Source organism: Manacus vitellinus, unplaced genomic scaffold (genome assembly GCF_001715985.3).
Source record: "Manacus vitellinus isolate BGI_N305 unplaced genomic scaffold, ASM171598v3 scaffold_2_pilon, whole genome shotgun sequence".
NCBI lineage: Eukaryota > Metazoa > Chordata > Aves > Passeriformes > Pipridae > Manacus > Manacus vitellinus.
The window spans coordinates 2,874,059-2,898,224 of NW_021940208.1; the positions used below are offsets into that span (position 1 = coordinate 2,874,059).

General features: G+C 39.1%; 1 protein-coding gene across 2 annotated transcripts in view; it reads left to right on the forward strand.

The window, feature by feature from the left end:
• The window catches only part of DLG2 (discs large MAGUK scaffold protein 2), a 999,038-nt gene that overhangs the window by 354,172 nt on the left and 620,700 nt on the right, over positions 1-24,166 (forward strand). The window contains exon 1 of one of the 2 annotated variants that reach the window (XM_025894987.2): positions 13,265-13,647. The exons of the other annotated variant lie outside the window; for it this stretch is intronic. Coding sequence (XP_025750772.1) covers positions 13,546-13,647 — 102 coding nt within the window. The 5' untranslated portion in view covers positions 13,265-13,545. Of the gene's footprint in view, positions 1-13,264; positions 13,648-24,166 lie in introns of those variants that run through there. 2 annotated transcript variants of the gene reach the window in all.

Here is a 24,166-nt window from a genome sequence, read left to right on the forward strand (position 1 = left end):
CATTGTTTTCTTTTTGTTTGGCTCACGTGAAGCCTGACTATAGCACCTCCACTGCTCCAAAACAGTTTTGCAATACGGTTAAGGGGGAAAAAGCATGGAACTCTGGGATACCAGGGCACACAAGTGGACTCTGTTCAGTCTCTAGTTCAGTCCATCTTCACTTCTTCAGTCTCCTTAAGCTCTATACTAAATATAACCTGAACATACTTACTTACTTCAGTGTGAAGACAACCTGGGATAACTGTCCTGCAAATTTTAAGCAACTCTGTGAGGGAAGTCTACAGTCTGAGGAGGTGATTTGGGCAGTCATGGAGGCATGGCTGGCAAAACTGGTTTTCCTTCTTAACTCACTTTTCCACACTCCAAAATAGAGTCATGCCTCAGGAAAATCATATTTCGTAACAAGAAGCTGAACACTATACAAGAGTGTGATTGTATCATAATACGTCTTGAAACCTATTTTTTTCTTTTCGTGAATGAAAGCGCTTTCCTTCCAGAGTGGAAAGGAACACATGAATGTAGGCAAGATGATGAGTCACAACTATAAACTCTCTAACATGCATAACATTCATGAGCATGAAGGTCTGACTGCAGTCAGCATGTGGCTGCAGCTCTTGTAGGTGTGCAAGCCAGCTGGGGCATTGATAATGCTTTTGCTGAGGCAGTCCAGCGATGTGCATAGGTTGCAAAACCTGCTCAAGCAGCAATGCAAGATTTGGGTGGCCAGCCCTCACTGAATGATGGTTACCATGTCTATGTTGCTTTCTATACTTGGATATAGGCATCTTATCTCGCCAGATTGTACCCGGTTTTTTTTGCACTGTAGTGATGACTCTGACTGGTACAACTATATTTTCTAAGGTTTTGTTAAAAGATATATTTGACAAGTATTTTGGTCCAGACAATATACAAGTAAGAAGCAAATGGGAGTTCATGACTTTGCAGAGCTGGGAAGTGGGGCAGGTGGACACCAGAGAAAAGGGAAGTGGGAGTGGGAGAAGAAGGATACTACTTCATCCCTTTTAACAGCAAATGACAAAATTCTTCACCCATTTTCCAGATGAAGGAAGGAAATAGGTAGTTTTCACATTATAGGAAGCTTTTAAAATGACATATTTAATCAACAAAGTAACCTTAGGAATCTGGAAAGGAAGAGTGGCATTTTCTGTCTTTGCTGAGGTGGAAGAAGGAGCTGGAAGACCTGCCAGAGTTAATGAAGATCAAACAAGCCATTGCAGCCAGCTAGATTGTTGTGTAAAACCACATTAAACCACATGGACTTTTCTGTCACACTGTGAGCTGGTCAAGGCAAAGATGGTTGGTTATTTATTTGTTTATTTATTCAATTTACAAGAGACTTTGGTCAGCACACTCCCTTAGGGCACGTATAATAAAAACAGTGCATCAATTAAATAGCGATGCTTACAACATTGACAGAATGCCTAACAAGGACTTTGAATTCCTTCAGCCCTGTCCCTTTGGAGAATTCTCAGCCTGTAGCTTTCACACATCTGGAAGGTTTGGAGGGAAAAACAGGCTGCCTGAATATATGGATGTACCTTGAAGCACAGTTTGAAGGACAACAGGAACTTCAACTGTTGTCTTACAGCTGTAAGAGAAGAGAATTCTCCAGTTTGAATCCGTACATGAGAGAAACCTGAGATTTTAAAAGCTATTTATGTATCTACAATCGCAAGTAGGCACTAGTGGGTGTTCTTACTTGCCCTGTTTTTTAATTCCAAACTTGTTCAGCCTACAAGTAAAAATCCCACGAGGTACCAGACTGCATCTACCTAACTTTAAAAATCTGGGCCTTGGTAGAGCATTGCTACAGCATCAGCACACTGGGAGAGAGTCAGCCTCTGAGGTCTCTTTTATAGCTACTCGGTCAAGAACACTTAGAGGTAAAAACATGCTCTTTATCAAGCGTCTGCCATAGAACAAAAATATGGCCTGAAATAATAAAGAGTAAACCAAACAAACATCCCATACCACTCAGTTAACATCTGCTTCCAGTTAGGTGGCATGCCCCACATATCTTCCTGTTTGCTATCTATGTTTCCCATTTTCTCTGTTTTGTAGGGCCAATGCAGAGCCAGTGGCCATGGAAGGATAAATGCCACACTCAGGACAACTGTCCTGTTTTCCTAATGGCGTTTTTGTAGGATGGTGGTGGATCCAGACAGGGTGTCCCATCTTGTCCTTCAGTTGATGCAGAAAAAGTGGTCCTGGGGAAGAAAACTTTTATTTTCCCTCTCAAACCCTGACTCTCTACCAACAGGTGCACAGGAATCCATGGGGAGGCCACAGGAGACTGTCTAGATGCATAAAAAGAAGCAGAGTGAGAAAGTCTGATTAAACCTGACTCTAGACTTTTCTTCTTAGATGTCTTTAGACATAAAAGCCAGCATTATTCTAAGGGTTAGTGATTTGGGGTGCCTGCTTTTTGGCATTTCCAACTTGAAATGCCCCTGAGGTTGGCTTTTAAAAACAGATGTTCACTCTTATTTACAAGTGGATTACAGAGATTCTGTGCTGTCAGAGTCAGACAAACCTGCAGACGTTCTGCACCTACAAAATCAGTCCAAGAGCCTTTTGGTCCAGGCACTCTAAAATCATGGGCTACTTCTGCACCAGGTGACATTACCTCAACTTATTTTCCATGCCTGTAAAACCAGAGGGATGATGTTTAATTGTGCAAAGGGCAGTTGCAAAGATCAATTAGCTAATACCTATAAAGCACTCTGCACACATCCAGCACAACTGCTGCTGGGTCGTAGCACTCCCCTTACTCGCCATGCTCAGTAGGAGCACTGTTGCTTTAAAAAGGGAGCTTGTCCAAGCTCTCCTCCTCCACTGGATCTAAGATGGATGCTCCTGCTGCAGCACAGCCTGTGAGCAGACTTTGCCCAGCCTGCTTTTTTTGTTTTTCCTGGAAGCTTGCTCCAGACAAGTCAGCTGCACTGCAGACTGAGCAGAAGCAGGAGGGCAGCTCTCCCCAGGTAAGCTACCACTGCCCCAAAGCTGCTCATTCCCATACCTGGTCAGGGCAGCACCAAGGATGCTGCCATCCTGAAAATTATGGTCCCCTCCGTCCATCTCTCTAGCTGACTCAGAACAGCTCTCAACCAGGCAAGAGTCAAACAGCCCTGGGCTTGGGCTCTCTTACATTCCTTTCCTGATTGACTGGCATAAATTTAGTTATAGGGAGGACAGGGAGACTCCTGTTCTGCAACCAAAGCTGAGCTTGTGCCTATTCCTTTGCGTTAGCATCACCTCCGTGGAGGCACTTCTGAATGGCATGGGAGCTGCCTGCGGCACTATGGTCCCAGGGCCATGCTGGGCCTGGCAGCAGACACTTCACTCCATAGTGAGGAGGTGGTCTTCGGTCACCGTAGAGGGCCAAGGGGTTGACTCAGAAGGGTTCTGCAGGTTCTCGTAGGCCTGCAGTCACGGGGAGAAGTTTAAGCTGTGTTGGCTCCTTTCCCTCAGAAACACATTGATTTTCCACTAAGCTCCTCTTCTCTGAGGCATTAAAAATGTCATCTTTAACAGACTGCAAACTGGGCACTCCAATAACTCTCCAAAGTTTCTCTTTATTTCATCTTATTATTCCCATGGACCTTTTGGAGGACACATTCCCTCTAGATAGTGTCATTTTAGGAAGGTTTTTCTTTTCCCCCACCCTGGAGTGGTGGTGCATCGGAGGTAGGAGACATTCCCAACCAACACAGAGCTGTAAGTGTGCTTTTCCTCGATGACTTCAATTTACAGGACTGTTCTGCTCAGCCAACAGTAACAGACCCCACTAGTACACCCCAACCACCAGGACAGAGATAGCTTGGGCAGTGCTATCGGGGTGAAAAATCCCTGGCCTGGCTTTTAAGGGCATTCTACAAACAGAAAGGTGCTGTAAAGGGATATTGGTCAGTGCTGACCAGGAAGAAGCAGAATAGGATTGTTGTCACTAGCCCTATACTTCTCCCTGGACATGCTCCAGCAGAGAGGGTCAAGCCAGAACTGTGAGCATCAAGGGAGCGCTGTGCCTGAGACTGCCTGGTTCAGAAGCTCCCATGAATGAGAGAATTGATAAGATTCCCAGGATTAAACTCTCTTCTTCTCCATCTTTTTTTTGTGAGCCGCAAAGCTTTACAGTTTGTATTTAAAACCATGGTGATGGGCATCAGCCCATGGAGGCAGAGAGAAGCTACTGTCTGTGCCACAATATTAAACACACAAAAATGACACCCTTCCAGCTTTCTCGGGGTTTCACTTTTCCTTTCTCACTGGGAAAAACTGGTCAGGCTACAGAGCAAGATACACAGGAACTGCTGAGAGAAGAAAAACTCTTTCAGAAACATTTTTCTTCAGCCAGTTGGAATTTCTGTATGGGATGGAATCAAGGGCAGCTCCACCTCCAAAAAGAAAATCATGGGCGTTGATGTTTTTTTCCTTGTTGACAATGGTTATTTCCCAGATGTGGGATGGATATCTCTAATAGAGGTTAGATTGCAGGATCTGCAATCTCTTTTCCCCAAATTTTACATAGGGGGATCGAATGTCTCCAGTGTGTCCAGAGGAAAGATCCATGGTCTGTCCTAAGAATGGTGGGGTTAGAAGTGCCAGCCAAAGCAGATATTGTCATACAGATTTTTTCGCTACAGTTTTGATGGAAAATTTGATGTAGAATTTAGCTTTGACCACAACTATATCTCTTATGTGTGAGTTTTACTTGGTTTGTTTTTGTTTTTTTCCATGGGATGGGAATTTCATAGCTGACATTGAATACTAAAATCTGTGAGAATAATGGCATTTGCCAGAAATGAACACAGAATTTCCTGTTAAAAGAATCTGAGGAAAATCATTGACAATCTTCCTGACTGCTGAGAAAATGCTCACTTTTAACAGGAACTGGGAAAATCAATACATTTATACATAGAAAAATTGGAAAAAATGAAAAATTAAAACATCTGGTTAATCAGGACTTCCTTCTCTATGTGTTAGGGAGAATTTCTGAGCAAAAGAAAAGCAACACAGAGGAAACCTAAGGTGTTTTCCTGCTTCTAGCACATGTGGTGACAGCCTGGGTTCAACTCTGACATGAAATGTGTGTCTGGCCCTCCCAGCCAGGATGCCTGCACCCTTAACCAGAGCAAATCTTGAACACAATAATGTGGAGCAAGTAATGTAAGACTTTACAGCATAGGATTTGGTTTTAGGTCCAGTCCATTTATTTATTTATTTATTTATTTAGTCCGCCTGCAACTGTAGTTTAGTTTAATGATGTCATTCAGGATATCAGAATTTCTTGCAAAGTACTAGTAATGTGAGAAATTCGTTTCTCCAAAGTGCCAAAAAGCCCAACCTTCCCATGAATTGTGATGCATCATTGGTTTTATTTTTACTTCTACTTTCATCAAGCACTTTTCCTTTATGTTTAATATTCCTCTCTAAATAGGAGTACCACATAACACAAGAAGTGAAGGCTAGTTTCTGGTGGTTCCTCTTTGGAGGTTCCAACATCAGTCTGAATGTCTCAGTACTAGAGATGATAGTATAGATACTGGTTTTCCACTAGAAGCCAATTATGGGAACCACATCTGAAAATTGATTCCAGACCCCTATGAAACACTTCCAGGAAATGGTCAAGGTAATAGTAATGATTTTTTTTTAGTTTTATTTAGTTTTGATTTTGTGATTTCTTCTGTCTCCTAACTTTTATTTAGATCATAATAGGATTTCACGTATAATCTTATAAGAAAGACTCCTTACTTACCTTCAACTGGGTATAGTCCCCATTGACTTCCCATCTATATGGGCCATTAATGATCTCCAGAATTTTAATTCTGTGTGATCTAAAGGCAGTGAAGTCTAAGCAGTATATGTACCTTCTCGGAGGTATCTAGAGACACATTCCTTGAAAGTGGACTCCCTGTTTGAAACTCTTTTTTGGGATGTTACACTCTGTGCTCCGGCTAGTCTAAGTTCCAGGAAGAGTTGCTTCCAAGTACTTTTTATTGAGGTCCATATCCTCTGACCAGAAATTGTCAGAGGAATGGCACGTGTAAAGTTCCGTATAAATAAATGTCCTGAAAGCAGTAACATGAAGTACAAATATAAAGTGTTTCATGTAGTAAAGGATATCCAATTGCAGGAATATCAAATGTGTTTTGATTAGCCAGGAAGCAGAGAAGGATGGAATTGGGTAGAAATGAATCCCAGAGTCAGTTTCAATGAAAAATGGGAGGCTATTGCAAAGCTAATGTAAAAACTTTGACTATATTTAGAGAATTACTGTAATTGAGAGATGGGACGAATATTTTGCAGGGCAATGTCACAGTTTGGATGCACACTTTGAGAGGGATGGAGAGATTTTAGAGGAAAGCATCAAGGACATTAAGGATTTAAGTGTATAAGCTAAATTTTGAAAGAGTTAAGTAGAACAAGGTGGGATAATCAGTAATCATCTTCAAATATATAAAAGCTATTGTTATAACAGTGACTGAGATCTATTAGGCTACAACTTTTCATTACAAAAAAGAGACTAGTTAGAGAGGGTGCAGAACTGGTTTATAAAATCATAAGTGGCATGGAAAAGATGAATAGTTAACTGTTCCTCATTCCTTCCATTGTAGAGACAGATGACAACGATATCAGGAGCAAGACTCAGAATAAAAAAAAAGAGAGAGATTGCCATATAATTGGAAGGCCAGAGGAACTCCTCACCAAAGAATATTATGGAAGTAGAATGGATTCAAGGGGAGACATGAAAACAAATGGAAAATTACTACCAATTCCTACTGCTTCTTACTGAGGGAGTCCCACTTGCACACAGCAGGAAGGACGTGCGTGCACAGCTGGTTACCATGTGGAGGACGGTGGCCAGGCTTATATCTCTGTTCAATGCATATCACAAATATGTGCATGGTGCAATAACTTCAGCACATTGACATAACTGAGCTAGATAGTTTCATGCTAGCAACAGTGTGTTAACACAAAATTCCATGTAGACTAGCCCCTCTTTTGCCCCAGCAAATACTGAAGCTCTCAGGCCTTGTTGAGCTGTAGCATGCGGTGGCTAAATTGATCACTTCAAGCTCATTTAGGTGCATGTGTATTACACTATAATCACTTGAAAAAATCAGTACATCTACATAATGACATTCAAGTGGAGCATATATTTTCTGAACATGCTGTGTGCATGTTTCCACTCCTAGTCAGCAGGATCAGGCCTTTATTTCAGTTTAATTTGTCATAGAAAACCTTAAAAATTCCAATACAAAGTATAAATAGGAATCTTCAGATAAGTAGAACTGTTTTGTATCTATTGAGGACTGGCAGCAATATACAATATACTTGCTTTTTTTCTTCCAGCTGATATTTAATTCAAGTGTTTTTTATCCTCTCTTTCATATTTCTCTTTTAACTTTTTACCTGGCTAGAGAAGTTACTTAAAAAAACTATATGCAGTTGGTGACTTTGTAAATGATTTAACAGATCAAAATCATTTTCATAAATAATTCAGACAGTTTTTCACTAGTTACAAATGTGAACTATGCTGGTAATGTAGCACTTTAGAATGTGTAAACACTTATGAACATGAGTACTTTTTGTAAGAGTATTCCCATTAACTTAAAAATCACTGCTTATAGGATTGCATACTTAGAGATATGGGCATTTAATTGAAAGGCATTATCTCCATCTTCAGGTGGAGAGATTGAGTCATATAATGTTCTCCAAGCTGCCTACCACATCTGAATTCTTGATACATACAGTTTTTTCAGAGCATCCAATCTGTCCTCTGCCTATCTATCTGCCTCTATCAAGCACACGGTGCTTGAGAAGAACTTTCTATCTGCATGAGTTTCCCATGTCTTTGTTAGCTCCAGGTGAAGCAAACCAACTCTCCACCAGCAGGGTCTGCTGTTCGCAGGAATCACCTGGCAACTCATTCCTGTCTATATACAGTGATTTGCGAAAACCAAGTCAGCTGCCATAAGCCACCATGTGAGATGTGGCAGCTGCTGCTCATGACAGTGGAATAGATGGGTCCCAGCAGTCACAATGGCACCTCACAGAAGTGAAAAATCTGCCTCTACCCAGATGTCCCTGGGGCTCTCTGTTCCAGCTCCACCCCAATGGCCCTATTCTTCTCCTTCTTATGGCAGGACTGGCCCAGACTTTATCTACTTCTTGAGCCTTTGGACACAAAAAAAAGTTACCTTATTCCTATTTCTGAAAGTGGAAGTGAAAATTTAATCTCATATTACCCCTTGGTACCAGTTCAAACATAGGTTTGCATCAGGTGTGGAAAGATGACAAAATAGCAGCTCTTGAGCCAGTATCTTGTGACTGTAGGGTCTTCCCTGGGTAGATGTCAGTGATGTGCACTCACATGCCAGAGGGTATGACTGTATCCTGGGCTGCATCAAGACAAGTAGGACCAGCAGGTTGACGATATGATTCTCCCCATCTACTCCACTCTGGTGAAATACCACCAGGAGTACCGCATCCAGCTCTGGGATTCTGAGTGCAGGAAGGGCATGGACCTGTTGGAGCGAGTCCAGAGGAGAGCCACAAAAATGATCGGAGGGCTGAAATGTCTCTCCTATGAGGAAAGGCTGAGACAGTTGGGATTCTTCAGCCTGGAGAAGAGAAAGCTCCAGGGAGACTATTGCAGACTTTCAGTACTTAAAGGGGCCTATAAGGAGGTGGGGGACAGACTTTTTACCAGGGCCTGTCATGACAGGGCAAGGGGTAATGGTTTGAAACTAAAAGAGACTATATTTTGACTAGATATAAGAAAGATTTTTTTTTTTTTCCCAGTGAGGGTGGTGAAACACTGGCACAGGTTGCCCAGAGAGATGGTGGATGCCCCATCCTCGTAAACATTCAAGACCAGGTTGGACAGGGCTTTGAGCAACCTGGTCTGGTTGAAAATGTCCTTGCTCATTGCAGGACTCGAACTAGTTGAACTTTAAAAGTCTCTTCCAACCCAAACCATTCTATGATTCTATGACAATTGTTCCAAAGGGAAATGGATTTTCAGGCAAAGTAAGCCCAGGCTTCTGATACTCACCAATAGACAAATATCAGCAAAGTAAAGACATCTCCATTCTACTCCCCAAAATGACCAGCTCACAGAAAGTGTAGACATAGCTGAGGTCCTTGAAATGCCCTAAGCATGGTCCCTCCAAATGACAGAACTGCTGTAAATACTTTGGTTTAGAGGTGTGAGACTGTTTTGTTCTTAAGGAACATGTGAGACAGTTGTGTACAATCATTTCTATTTTGATGGGGGATCTTTCAAGTTTGCTTTTTATTTAAATTTTCTTGTTCCTTTTGTATGTGCTGCCTGTGGTGTGACAGGCCTTTTCCCTTTTTCTTTCATCTAATACGAGTCTTTGAGAAGACAACTTCTCTTTAATCACTGTCAGAGACAGGTTTAGTTTTTAGGAGGCTTGATTAGCATTCGGGGACTTCTGAGAACAGCTGCAAAGAAAGTGATTTTGAATTCTAACATAAGATTAGAAGAAAGTTAACAATCATATAGGTTGGCTGAGGGTCTATAGATAATCATGATCTTCTGGTATCTAATGGATGTTGTAAGGGTTAGTGGAATTTTTACTGGTATAACAATGGAACAAAAAGTTCAGTAGTGAAAACAGGGAAGGAGAAATGCATAAATCTATACTATAGTACCAGAACTTAAGCAGTTTTCTCAGTAGAAACATCAGTGAATTAAAAAACTTAAAATCCTAATAGATTTTAATAGGGTAGATACCTAAAAACATCTTTGTTACTCTCTAGGTCTTTTATTTTTATTTTTACTCATATTGATCTTCTTGATTCTCACATAATATTGGTAGGTGCAAGACTAAGTGTTGCTATTTGAACTAGCTCCAGTGCTGGAGGGTGTATATACACATTAGGTGAGGAAGTACCCGGCAAACATGATCGTAATACTTCCTGAAGTGTAACTGAGTTGTTCCAAGTTAATTCATCCATTTCCTCAAAATAATGCACTGTGAAAGGCGGACATTGTTGGAAAACCTGGCAGCTCCAGAGAGGCTGGTAGAACAGGAGAAATCTTAGCAACTGAATAGCCAGTGGCTGTGATCAAGTAGTTGGATCAATTCATTCAAGTCCGAAGAAAGCTAGTGGACTCAAAAACCTGAGCAGATCTGTGGACTCTCTTCTCATACAGTAACACCCACGATGTATTTTCTTCTGCGTATCCCATTAGCGCAAAAATGTGAACATAGATTTTCCAAAACCATTGCTCTTGCAGTTTGACTGTGATTTAAATGCCTTTCCTGGCAAGTGGCAATTTATTTCTGTGTCTGTGATGAGTGCTGTTGTAAAAAAAAAGGATAGAGAAGGATCTCTGAGCAAATGTTTTCTTATGGCATTTTTCTATATGTGACTGTCACTTAATGGAAATAAATGTCTTGGCCAATTGCAAAATGAGTTATTATTCAAATCTGTCATTGGAATAAATCTTTCTTTTCTGAGATTTTCCAAAATGACTGAGGGTCAGGTAACTGTTTTTCATCTGAAAGCAACTATTAGTTTAGGTGTGAAGGGATGAGTTTCGTGCCTGGTGCTTGGTGTTTGGTGCATCTTAACAGTGAAATGAAATCACAGGTGAAACCTGTTCTGGTTGAAAATCTGCAATAGTGGCAGGGACTGGGGAAAAAATGGTGATTTTAACATACTCCCTTTTGAGAGCACAAGCCAGCTGAATGCAGTCAGATCCAAGAGGCAAACTGGCTTATTGGTTTTCCCTTCTTTGAAATCTGAATTTGAAAATAGTGTAGGTGATTTTAATTAGACCCTATACATATTAACTAGAAATCAAATTTGTGTGATTATGAATCCAGTTTTCAGCCAGAACATTGTGTTCAAAACATTGAGAAGTACAGATGCAATGCATTCTTCTATTAGAAATGCTAATGATTAGTACAGATTGGGAGTTACTGATCACTGAAATCTCTAAGATAGGTGGATATTAGAATAGCCAAAATAGTTAAGAGCACAGTTTTCTGGCATTTTATAGTAGTGTCTCCTAAAAATATTGCTATGTCACCCTCATCCCAAATTAATGCTTCTAAGGCCAGTGATGTAGTGTGCGCACACCTTAAGGTAGCACTGTGATTCATGTTTTAATGATAGTGGCTGCTGGCTGTAACTATGGAATGTATTGTCATGGAAACTACACTTTTCTATATTTACACCAGTGCTGGTTATGCGAGAGACAGTACTTGAAAGAAAATCTGTATAATATATAGCTTAATAACAAGATAGGCAAACTAGGAATAAACAGATCAAAGATTCAGCAATGTTACAGCTGGTATTTGTCACCACAGTACGTTTCTAAACAGGCTCAGTTACTGTTTCAGGTGATAACCAGCACAGTGAGTCCAGAAGAAGTGCTACTGCGATGTCACTTTGGACTCACAGGTCAGACAAACTTAGATTATTGAATAGCTACTGATGGGCATCCACGTAGTGAACTCCCATAGCATATAATGCTCATGTCCAGGCTGATAGAAAAAGAAGCGTGAGTTGAGTGAATAGAGGACACTGGATTGAAAGAGCTTATTGTTTGCAAAAAATAAATCTTCAGAAATGGAACTGGGTTGTAATTCTAACTGCAAAGCAGTTCTATCTACCACTTCCATCTAGAAACTACTGTAATTTTACTGAATTTGGGCTCTTGTGAGCTGTAAGTTTAAAAATAGAGAGTGAGAAACAATAATCAGAAAACATTATACCAAGTTGAAATTTAGCCACACGCAAAATTTGGTTAAAAATAAAGTGTATGGTGCAATAGTAGGATCAAAACTGTTCAAGAAACTGGTTCTTTTATGTTTTTGAACTTTGCAAAGCAAAGGTAAGTTATACTGAAGAAATTCTATTTCAAGTTTAGATATATGCATACATGCAACACACACGCACATATCTATATTTACATAAGTATAAAATCTTAATAGAAGAGGTTGGCTACATTAGGGTCTGCAGTGTCAGGCAGCTCTTTTTAAAAATTCTGTACTATTCACCCTCTCTACTGCTTGATCTGGCTGCACACAGAGTCCTCCATTTGCCATTTTCTCTGTTTTGTTGTATAACATATTTCTACTTTGGGTTTATTACAGAAAATTGTTTCAGTTGTGACTTAAGAACTCACTTGCAATTGCCAGGGAGACAAGCTGCTCTCATTTCTTTAGAAAGAGTTTCTAATTTGATGGGCAGAGCTTAGTGAGTCACAGAAAAGCAGGGTCAGGGCATCATGAAACAACTGCTCGGCTTACCTTGCTATCAGCTGTGGAATCATTGAGGACATCACTTTACTTTCTATATCATAGCCTTTTCATTTTATGTTTGTGTGCCTGCCATGACCAAACCTAAAACTGGGGGATATATTAATCCAACTTTTGATATAAATAATCCTCTTAAAAAGCACAGCTAGCGATTTGCTCATCCAAGTGCTTTATTATGCATTTTCAGCTAGTGTTGCTTTAACTGAAGGAGCAGCGACAGCTGTAACTGAATCCAAACCAGCGTTATGCTTCCAAACTTCTTTAATTATTGCATTTCTGGAATATAGCAAGGCATTTGTAGGTTGCAGGGTAGTACTACTAGATGGAGTCATTAATTATATTGCCTCAGAGTTTAAAGAGGGTTGAATTTTTAGCTTCGTGCTGTAGCATTTTCTCTGTAACTTCATATCTTTATTCAGTGTCTCCTGCAATCCTTCAACCTGTCTATTTGTAAATTTGTGCTTGGAGAAAGCTCTCATGTGGCAAGCCAGGATTGGATAAATGTTGCTTGTATTTCTCTTATTGCATACTCCCAGCATCTGGGATTTTCAGCTTTGAGTACAGTTTGTTTCATGCTGAGATTCATTTTTTGGGGGAAGCAAAGGTCATCGCTTCTTCGGAGTTACAACTGATTTGATTCTTTTTCACGGGGAGGCGCTGGGAAGGGAATCCTTACTGGAATGCATATTGATAAAGGCTGAGGATTCTGGCTTCTTAGATAAGTAATTTTTTTTTCTCTTCTCTCCACACTATGACTATGTATTGCAGCAACTCACTGGCTTTTTACCAAATCAGGAGCTGCAGTATTTTTCTTCCGATGGAATAATTTCAGCCCACTTCAGCTAGCATGACAATCTTATGTGATTGTTATGAGTAGGCGTTTACATCCTTTTACATGCTAATACTGCCACACCTGCTAGTCCCCCTCATTTCCATTTCTCTTTTTTTTTTTCCTTTTTTTTTCTTTTTTTTTTTTTTCCCGATGTGAAAACTAATTTCCCAGTGGAAGGGAAATCCTGAGAATCGTGATCAATGCTGCATCGTTGATTCATCAACAAAGAAGGGGATGGCTGAATGGGACCCAGGTAGAGATTCAAGCAGGCTGCTTCTGACCAGCAAGAGAAAAGCTAGCTGTTGAGCAGCATATGTTACCACTCCATGTGCTGTGTTAGCTACTTGTTTTCAGCCTTCAGTAGGCTGCCACTACTGCAGCACTAAAGGAATGTGCCCTATTGTTAAAAATACTGACTGCTTTACACCAATGATTTGCCACTGCAAAGTTGCATGCACCAACAACACTTTATCGTTGATGTTTGGATGCAAGGTAGGATGTGGTTAATATATTTAAATGCATGCTGTAACTCCTTTGAATATCTGTGCTGTTTAATTTCATGTCTGACTAGAGATTTCAGTGCAAATTATGATCTGTTGGCTATATATTAGGGCTTACAGCTGGTATGTTTTAAATGTTAGGAAAAAAGAGATCACAAGTAAATCTTTCTTATTTCCCAGGGTTATATGAGTATAGATTTACATGGGAGAATCTAACGGATTATGAAGCATTCGTTTTAGAGTTGATTGTATACTTAGCTAACAGTGCTAAGATTGCTAAACCACTACTCTGCCATTTGCCTGGCTTTATTGATTTGGATGTGTATACTGTCATTACAAAAACTGAATCCAGCGAGATTGAATATTTTTTTTCCATTTATATTGTTGACATGGTTTTTAACCAGAAGAGCAATAGTGAAGTATGCAACCCTGCACTTCTCTGTAGGAAAGAAACAAAGTAAGCTCCTGAACCCATTTTTAAGTCTACAGAAATATCTTTTAAGTAAGTGTTTTCTTCTTGGGACTGGACAATCATTTAATTTTTCATTTAAATTTAAATCATAAGGTGGCGCAGTTAGCCAGAGAAGTTTCTTTTCTGGCTGTGTAATGCAATCCCATCCCACTTTTTTTTTAACAAAAGTGCTGGATTGGAGTATATTTTTCCCCATATGCATAATGACTTGATATTTGAGTATAACCAATGTTGTTTTTCATTTTACTGAAATAATTAAAAAGTATGACATGTTTTTAAAACTTTTTGGTTTTGGGTAAACAAGTTTGGTTCTTGGATCACTGGATCAATTATAATGATTTTACAAGGGGCTTACAGATTTTGTCCCAGTCCTTTTCTTTGCTATCCTTAAATACTGGATGATATTAAAACTGATCCTCTATTTCTAAATAGAGTAGGAAATAAGCAGTTATATATATATATATATATATATAGAGTCATAGTAATTATTTAAAATCATCTGTGTAACTTTGCTAATCCTCAAAAACCTCTAAGCTACAAAAATCAAATTTTAGTTATAGAGTCCACAAACTAGGGAAGACAATATAATTTTCTGATTTTCTATGTGACAGAGTAACCTAAATAAAATGAAGAAACTTTGTGAAATAGGTTATAGATGACTTAATGCAGCCTAAATGTAGTTCAACTATAAGTTAATGACAGATCATATATTGCTTCATATAATACACTTTAACTCAAACTAGGTTATAGTCAAACATATACAAACTATTTGTCTACATTCTGCTTTTCCTCTAACTATGGCCTGCCTCCATCTCTGGTTACTTCAGACTTTCCTGAACTCAAGTTTCTTGTTTCTTCACTTCTGTTTTAAATAGGCAAATATACGTTCTATTAGTGAAAAGGTTATAATTTAATTGCTGCGTCATGATGCTACCAGTGATATAAATAGCATAAAGAGTTTAACAGTTTAGAAGCTTTTTTAATTTGAATTTTTTTATAAGAATGACTTATATTTTTTTTACTTTAACTTTAAAAACTTAAATCCTTTTGTTTTCAAGTGTTAAATTCTAATTAATAAAGATGAATTGTTAGTCAGAGGGGAAATAAAATGCAAGCCACCCTTCTACAAAGGTAGGCCAGTGGCCTAGGGACTACTATCCAATTTGTATTCCTGCCTGTAAGCTTCATTTTCAAAGGATATTCTTTGATGAACTTAAGTTCTTTCATGATTTTCAGATCCTGTTAGGAGGAAGTAAGAGAATAAAAATCATAAATTTCAAAACTTTTTCCCCTCCTCTTTCTTTAGTGCTTCAGGCTCATTACGTTAGTCACAGTCAATGTTTTATCTTTTTGTGGTGTTGTATGAACCACTTCTTAAATGAAAAGTGGATGTGTGGGATAGTGATCATTTTCAGAGAGATGAGAAGAAGCATGAGTGAACTGATTTATCTTGGGCTGGTTCAACACATGTCAGATTACTACCCTTTGATACCATCATCAAGCACCCGTGAGCTACACCAGTATGTGTACAGAATATCACCTCACTTCAAATACCTTTTCCTCATTTCTGTTTTTTCTGCAGCCCGTATCTAAATACATGACTTTTGCTTTGGACAACATAGAGTTATATTTCTAGATTTATGGGTGCAGATCCATTGATAACAAGAAAAAAAGTGTCAATAAGAAGTAAAAAGTGTTTCTTTTTAGGAAATCTTTTAATTACATGGCATGAAGTCGTGGATCTAAGCATGATCATAATATTATGACTTCTACTAACATGCGGTTCTTGAACTCAGGAAAGGGAGTAATATCCTGGAGTGACAGTTTATATTATGGGTGACAGAGGAGAAAAACTCTCAGAATAGGAGAGTTTTAAAGTATAGATAGTGGAGTAGACAACAGAGGAATTCAAAGTACAGGCAAATATCTCCAAGTGTTAAAATAACCAGGTCAGGTTATTAACTGGCTCCTTCCAAAATGACAGTGCAAGATATAGGAATGAAATATTGCTTACACTCTTGATTTACAGTTTTTAATTTTAATTTTGTGTCAAATACAGACTTCTGTTCCTATGGGCACAGAAGTGAGTGAGAGAAATGCACCACATCAGAACCATCACACCCATTTTTATCTGTTCTTCATGCAATAATTTTACAGTCTTCTCACTCCTAACAGGTGGTTCCAGGGAGTTAGTGTTCATGTCTTACTACACCATATGTTGTAAAGAAGGCAGTGGAGGAGCCCTCACTGTGCCTGTGAGAAGCTTTCCTTGTCAGCTTGATTTCCTGGAGTTTGATAGTTGACCTTGTCCTGGACTTTTCCTTTCAATGATGTCCAGTTTTATGATCCTTGACCTTGAAATTGCAAATAATTCAGAGCAATTTAATTTGAAAGACAGGGTAGTGTCTACTTGAAATGCCACAATTGCACTTTAACACACTTGAACACTTTTTCCATTTCTAGTAGGGAAGTACCAGTGTTCCCATCACAGCAGTACAGAGCCGAAGAAGAGAGGGGATAAGCAGGTTTTAAAATATGTCCATCAGGTGCCAGGAGGTGTATTGCAGAACTATCTTGTTCATAATCTTCCAGGATTGGCACATGCATGTATATTCCCTGAGTCCTAGGGATGCTTCACAGCTACCGGACAGATTCATGTCCATACATTGGAGGATGACTTTTGTGTGAGATAGATCTACATTCACAGATCTCTTTAAGAGGAGTTCCTAGACATATATCAGATTCTCATTGAAGATGCTGAAACTTAAATGCATGCTAAAATGTCAGTATGTGCTTACTCACTTTGCTGAATTTTTTGTTCAGTATTGCAGAAGATTTATCTCCAGGCTCTTAATATCCTGTTCATTTTGCTCTTATTAAAAGAGCCAGGAAGGGATTTCAGATTGACTGATATATTTCCTAAATTATATTTCAACCACAATTCTGACTCTCGTATGGACGTGTTATTCTGTCTTACCTCTTTTACTTCTATGTACTGAAAATAGATATTCAGGAGATTCTACTGAAAGATGAATGACTTCTCTGTTTGTTGACCTTGACCAGCTATTTTGATAAATCCTACTTTCCTTTTGATTTAGGTTTATTTTTATATCTGTCCTAGCATAATTTAATTTTTTTTTTAAAGGGGTAAGATATACTTACCTATCTACCCTGTCCCTTTTTTCTTCCTCCTAGCACTTCTATCTCAACAGGTCCTCCAGCACAATAGCTGGTTTTGGTAGCTTTTTTTTCCTACTGTTTCTCAGTTTTAGCTGAAGCAGCCAAATAGTGACATATTCTTCTATCCAAGGTAAGCATGCAAGTATGCCCACTTGTTTCTTCAACTACCAAAACTTCTATACTTGACATTCATATTCATTATTTTTATCATTATCAAACTACTAGAAAACTACTAGTTTTCTGTACCGATATTATTAGTCTCTTGAACAAACTCTAGTATGTCACATAGTTCTTAACTGAGAATAGTCTCTATATTGTCATAGTCTAGAGCTGGTTATTGTAAGAAGCAGCAATTTGAGATGACTGAAAAGTACTTCAACTAGGCATGATACACTGCAGTCTCTCTCAAGGCCTTCCATGCTTTAGTTTCTTATATATACACATGAATGCAAGCACAATGGATGCAACTAGTTGGAATATTCATTTGAATTTTTTTACATTAATCCCTCAGCCCTATCCATGTGTCCCAATTTATTTTGCATTACAGAGCAGGCTTGGAGTGTGAAAACAGGATGCCTTTTTGATGAAACTAAGTAGAAAGATTCACTCCAGAAATACACCAAGTATTCTGCAAAAATCTTATGTATATTCAGTTTATAAAAACAGATTAACACTATTTCAAAGTATAACACAAAACATATGTGTGATGATGTGGTTGAGTCCTTCTTACCAATTCTTCGTTTTGTGGATCCACCCCTTGCTTGCAGATGTGGATATAACCTCTGACTCCACTGATGTATTTAATTTCTGATTTTTTGGGGGCCTGAACTGGAGAGATGTAAAACTATCGTATATTCATGATTATGCTGACTTCTGTGATCCATCTACAGAGACCAATATATTGTATAGGGTTCCAGAACTTTTGAAAGAGTTTGCTGCCTATTCATAGACAATCAGCAGAGTAAGTCAGCTGGAACATTGTTGCTATTTGCTATGCATAACATTGACAGTGGAACTGAGAAACCTCATATTATTCTTGTTAGGCTACTGTGGTGTTAAAATAAAAATGCTCAGCAATGGAAGGAGCTACAGAGGAGATGCAGGATTGCCACTGGCAAGAGACTTTGAGTATGATCACTTGAATCACAGAGGATTTGTATATTAGAGTACAATGCTCAAGGCAGGGAGAGTTTTCTTCTCTGGCATTGCATCTATGCAAGCTAGACATGAGGTGTAAGCCCAAGCAAATTTATCTGACTGTATCTTTTTATTTCTGTTAGGCATTCCCTAACCTCCTACAGTTTAACACTCCTGGCTGAAGAACAACTACAAGCTTGCTCCAGCAGTTCCCACCCGTCATTAATGAGTGTGGGAAAAGAACTACATATTGTAGTCAAAGGCCATCAGTCTGAGATCTTCTGAGGCCAAAGTAGCAGGTTATAAGGGACCTTGGGACCTTGCCAAGAACCTTTCCAGTATTAAAAAGTTTATAAAGATGCATCCTACTCTTCAGAACTTGTTCCCCACCAGTGAGCAGCATTGCACTGGTGAGGTACTCTGGTGCCAGAGAGGAGTTGACAGCGACTTTGTAAGTTGATCCCGAGTTTTTCTTGAACTCAGTGTGGGTACTGCAGAATATTACAGGAGACACAGGATGGCAGAAGCCTAAGGAGAGGTAGGAGGCAGCACCAGGAGGGTTCTGGTGCAACAAAAGGAGGAAGGACGATGTAAAGTCAGCAGCTTAGGGGTAGGATGAGAAGGCAGTGGCCTGGGCAAGGGTCCTGAGGAGGCAAGAAGAAAAGGAAGTAATACTTTTAAGGTCTGGCTAAATTGAAAATGTAAAAAGTACTTATATCATGAACTTTTTGAAATTTTAGGCCCATCCCCTCAATCATGCAGGACTTATCCAATCACTGGTTAGGGAATGCAAACAAGCGTTACCGTTTTGTCTTATTTGAAGTGAGCTCACTTGCCAGCTGTCACCCACTGGCAATGGCTAACATCTGAGGGGGAAATGTCAAGGAATGTTTCAAAAAATATCAAAATCAGATGTTAGAAATATTTCTGTTTGTATGAGAGCACAATGTCTCATTTTCTGCCACTACCCTGCCCACGAACTCCCTGCATGCTGTGAAGGAGCTGGGTGGATGGTGGGAGATTCCCTGAGAATGTTCAAATTAAGAAAACAATGCTAAAAGTGGCTTTTTTAATTAAAGTGTTTGGGTTCTTTTTAAAAAAAAAAAAATTATACACTGAAGGAAAGTTCTGTTGAAGGTGAGATCCTCAGTCCCTACATCATTTTGAATCACTGGCCTTTTTTCCACATTTTGCCAGAGTATCTTCTAGCTGCCATCAGTAGCTGGACACTGGACTGGATGTCTCACAATGCTTGCTACCATAGAATCATAGAATGGTTTTTGTTGGAAGGGATCTTAAAGACTATCCAGTTCCAGCCCTGTCTTGTTGTGATGCTTCTGTCATCACAACAAGAATATTCACTGGTAGTGTAGCAGTGGAGTCTGATTTTCACCACCCTATTTTACTTAAAAATCATCTGAAACCAAAGGACACTATGAATACCCTCTGTATTGTACCTGTGAACATATAGCCATAGCTGGAAATGGGTTTCTTTTTTAAGCTAGTAATAAAGAGCTGATGTGGTTCCTAAGCACTGCAATAAAGTTTACCTATGGAAAAAGTAGGACAGGAGGCACATAGCTAAGGGTTACTGAATGTTTTGAAGAAGTTCAGAGTTTTCTCAGACACTTACTTTTTAAAATATATTTTTCCTTTAAATTATACAAAATAATTACATAAAATGAGGTACTTTCAAATAGAAGTGACATGATGCACAGCTACTTGAGCTTCTTGATTTTGCAAACTAATTATTGACTAAGACAGGGCTATATATAGACATTCATCTTAGCAGTAAAAGATGTCATAGAAGAGAATGGTGATAAAGAAGTGTTATATAAATATATTTAAGTGATAATAGCAATAGAACTGAAAACTGTCACTGAACAGTTCTCCTGATCTTTGAAAAGGAGCTTTTATGTTTCCAATGTAGCTGTCAGAAATATTCTCATTATTAAAATATATATATTTATTACTTTCACTTTTCTGATTATATTTCATTCATCTTTAAGCATTTGATACTAATAAGCATTAAGGACAGGATTTTTTAAGAGAACCTAGCTGGGGTTGTACTGAATGTAATGGAAACCTGAATGAGAAGAAAGATTACTGATGGGAATTCCTCTGGCTCCCTGTAGAAGTTAATGATCTATAATCCCAGGAGAGATGGCACAGAATGATCTGATGAAGTATTAAGGCAGTTTGTGCTATTCTTTTGAGTCACTTGGCTATTGACTGTACTGAGAGTATCATTGAGAGGTAAAAACCTTCACGGAGCTTCAATGAAGAATTGTACCCATTAGCTACTCAGATGATCCCCACCATGGGCAGAAAGCAGGTTTACTGGGAAAATGTCTGATGCTCAGTGGAACAGAAAATTTTGGTTTTCATTTTTCCTCAAACTGACATTTCAGAAACCTTGATTCTGAGAATCCTGACACGTCGCTTTAAGGAGATTTCCTTTAGGAGATGTTGACAGCTATTCAGTGTAATTAAGATGGAATATGCCAAATATGAATGTTCAGAAAGATGTAAGCTGGTGTCAGCACTGAAGTCCACACAATGAATCACCTGGAGGCTCTGTAGTTGTGACAAATGTGGTACAGAGCCTGTGTCAACACATACTTACCGGACAAGGAATGTCGACACCTCATTTATTTGGAAGATGTGAGCTCATCCCCTATGGAAACAGACCTGCAACTGCAGACCTTGGGCCAGCTGCAGAAATTTTAGAATATACCTATATTTGGACTAATAAGTATAGTCAAGTACTCAACTCCCAACATTCAGTGTTACAAAATTGTTAGTTTTTTTTATTAGCTGTGTTTTGGGCTGATCCCAAGCTCTTTCAAGACAATTTGTAGGCATGGCTTGAAGGATTGTTCATTCCAGAAACTCTTTCCAAGAGGCAATATGGATGGGACTGCATCAAGGAAGATTACTTGCAACCTATCTTCAAACACCTCCAACCGCTACCCCTTGCCTTTTTGTGATATTTGGGATCCTGCGACACACTTCAGTTTCGTTGAATAAAAATACTCCTTTAGTAGCAACGTGGATATGGATATAAGCCTCTCTCAACCACTTGGTCCAGGAACCAATGATCATGCTAAGAAACATATGTATTTAGCACAGTAGATGTAGTATAAGGTCTCAGTCATGATTCCACATCTCGGACTTTAAAAAATCTAACAAATAGGACAGAGACCATAACAACTCTGTCAGGCTTGGTTCTTCTTGACCTGCAACCACCGTACATGTGACAGCCCACCTGGAATGTACCCAGGTATATTGTGTTGGAGATCCAAGCCCAAAACTGCAAGAAACTTGTGTTGAATTCATTCAAAGGCAAGAGACCCCATGTCCAGCACAGACAGGTACTCCGCCCTTGAATACTTCCCACCATCTTAGCTATATCCATTTACCCTTTACCAGCTACGGATCCTTCATGTAAGAGAGGAGTTTAAGTTCAGTAAATTAAAGTGTTTCATAGCTATAAAGGCATTTAAATTAGTAGTACAAGCTTGCCTACCACCTTGTAAGACTTATATGGCTTATAACAATCACCTGTTAACAATATGTTGTTAAACTCTGTTATTCCTGGCCCTTACATTGTTTATGAGAAGTATTGTCAGCTGGCTGTGAGATGACTTGTAATTCTTATATATCCCAGGGAAATCCCAGTCTGTGTAAAATATAGTTCCATAACTGGATAATCACCTCCATAAAATATCACAGAAATAGCCTCTACCAGAGAGGGTTCTGTGACCTTGATTTAGGACAGGGAATGGGAACTCCGTATTTCTATTTCTGGCTCTCACATAGAATTCCTGTTGTGGAATTTTCTGAGGAAAACGGTGCCTTGCATCTCTTTCTAGAAAATCAAGTTGATAATACCTGTCTCAGAGGAATATAGGGAATTAATAGTTATTGTATATAAACAGCACTGAAATGAAATGAACAGTGTAAGTACAATGCACCATTTGTTTAAAGGATCAACATAAAGCCATGGTTAGGCAAAGATAGGGGAGGATATAAGTGAAAATAGAATGACATTAGTGAGAATCAAAGCGTTTCCTCCTCCTCCTTTTTTTCTGTCCATCCCTCTTCCCACAGTATTTATTTCAGGTATACCTTGAAATACTATTATTCATCCTTTTTTTAAAGTTCTTCCTCTAGGTCTGAGCTTTAACATCCCTTTTTTGTTTGTGGTTTTTGTTTGTTCGTTTTTTATTATTATTATTATTTGTTTGTTTGTTTGGGTTTTTTGTTGTTTGTTTTTTTTTTTTTTTCACTAGCAAATAGTTGTAGATGAATTACAAGTCCCTGAAAAAGTGGGTTTGAAAAGAAAGTGCTGACAGGCTCTTATCTCCACCCATCCAAGTGGTGCTACTGTCATCTAATTTATTATACAAAATTGCTGAAGGGGAGGAGCAATTTCCAGAACTCTGGTTATTTGAGTTTTTGTTTTGTAAAGATTATTTAAAAATAGTCATAGGATACATGAGAAAGGAAGCTGACAAGCAGATGAACCTTACCTGTTGTAAGGAGGCAAATTAGTAACTGCATCACGCAAATCTTGTGAGTGTTCAGGAATTGTGGTTAGGCTGATTGCTAGGAGGGACATTCAGCCCAGTTCAGAGGGCCATATGGCTCTCAAACTACACATTAAATACCAGATTCTGCAGCCTACAATAAATTAAGCAAAGCATGGTAGAGTCCTGTCAAATCCAAGACACAACGACCTGCAGAGCTGTGAGGGAAGGTCTTTGAGATGTTCTTGTAACAGCGTTTTGCATTGTACCTCTAAAATAAATGTATACTTTTCCTACTCATTACATTCCCTTGCTGTGTTAGTATTTGCCCTTGGATTCCTGGTCCTTAGCATAAGAAAGATAATAAATTAGCTTGTAGGAACTAATCACTTGATAGCATAAGAAAGCATATGAAATTTTTGCACTGGCAAAGTTAACTGAGGACTAACATTCCAAACACAGTAGTTTGGGATATAAAATAACCAGGACAATATGTTTTCATAAGATAAAGTTTGGTGATACATTTGGAAACATGTATTCCTTCCCAGAACAATTAAGAAAACTCAGGGGAGGAGGCGAGAGCAGAGGAGGGAGAAGAAGATGACCTAGAAAATGCACTTGCGGGTCTAATTTTGTGTGTATGTACGTATTACAGAGGAGACTCTTGCACCTCCTCCCTTAAAGCCCTGGTGTTTTGCGCTCTTTTCTATATGCATCAACCCCCACGTGAGTTCCAGACATGCAGATCTTTAATTTTCCAGCATTAAGGGCATGTCTTTTCAGTGTCTTGAAGATCACGGCCTTGTAAAGGTGTTGGAAGCGAGCAGAGAGAGGGAATAGAGACTTTGTGAATTCAGGGGATGGCAAGATCTGCTGATGAATAAGTAGTTTTTGTATTGAAAGTGTTATTGTTGCAGGGCCTTCACGCTTGCTTCCTCAGGTCAGGTGCAGCTCACAGAGCTGGGACTTGAACCTCAGGCTATTGCATCATGTGCTGAAGCCAGCTTCATAAAACAGAGGTTTAATTTGCTGTCTACAATTGTCTAATCTGAATGGAACTGATGTATAAAACTCTTACTGATGCTGGATTGCAATGCTTTTTCACAGAGCATTAGCAACTACTACTTTCCCGTGTAATTGGAATAAAAACATTCAGTGTGCTGAGCCAGAGAAACGGAGATGCTCTCAAA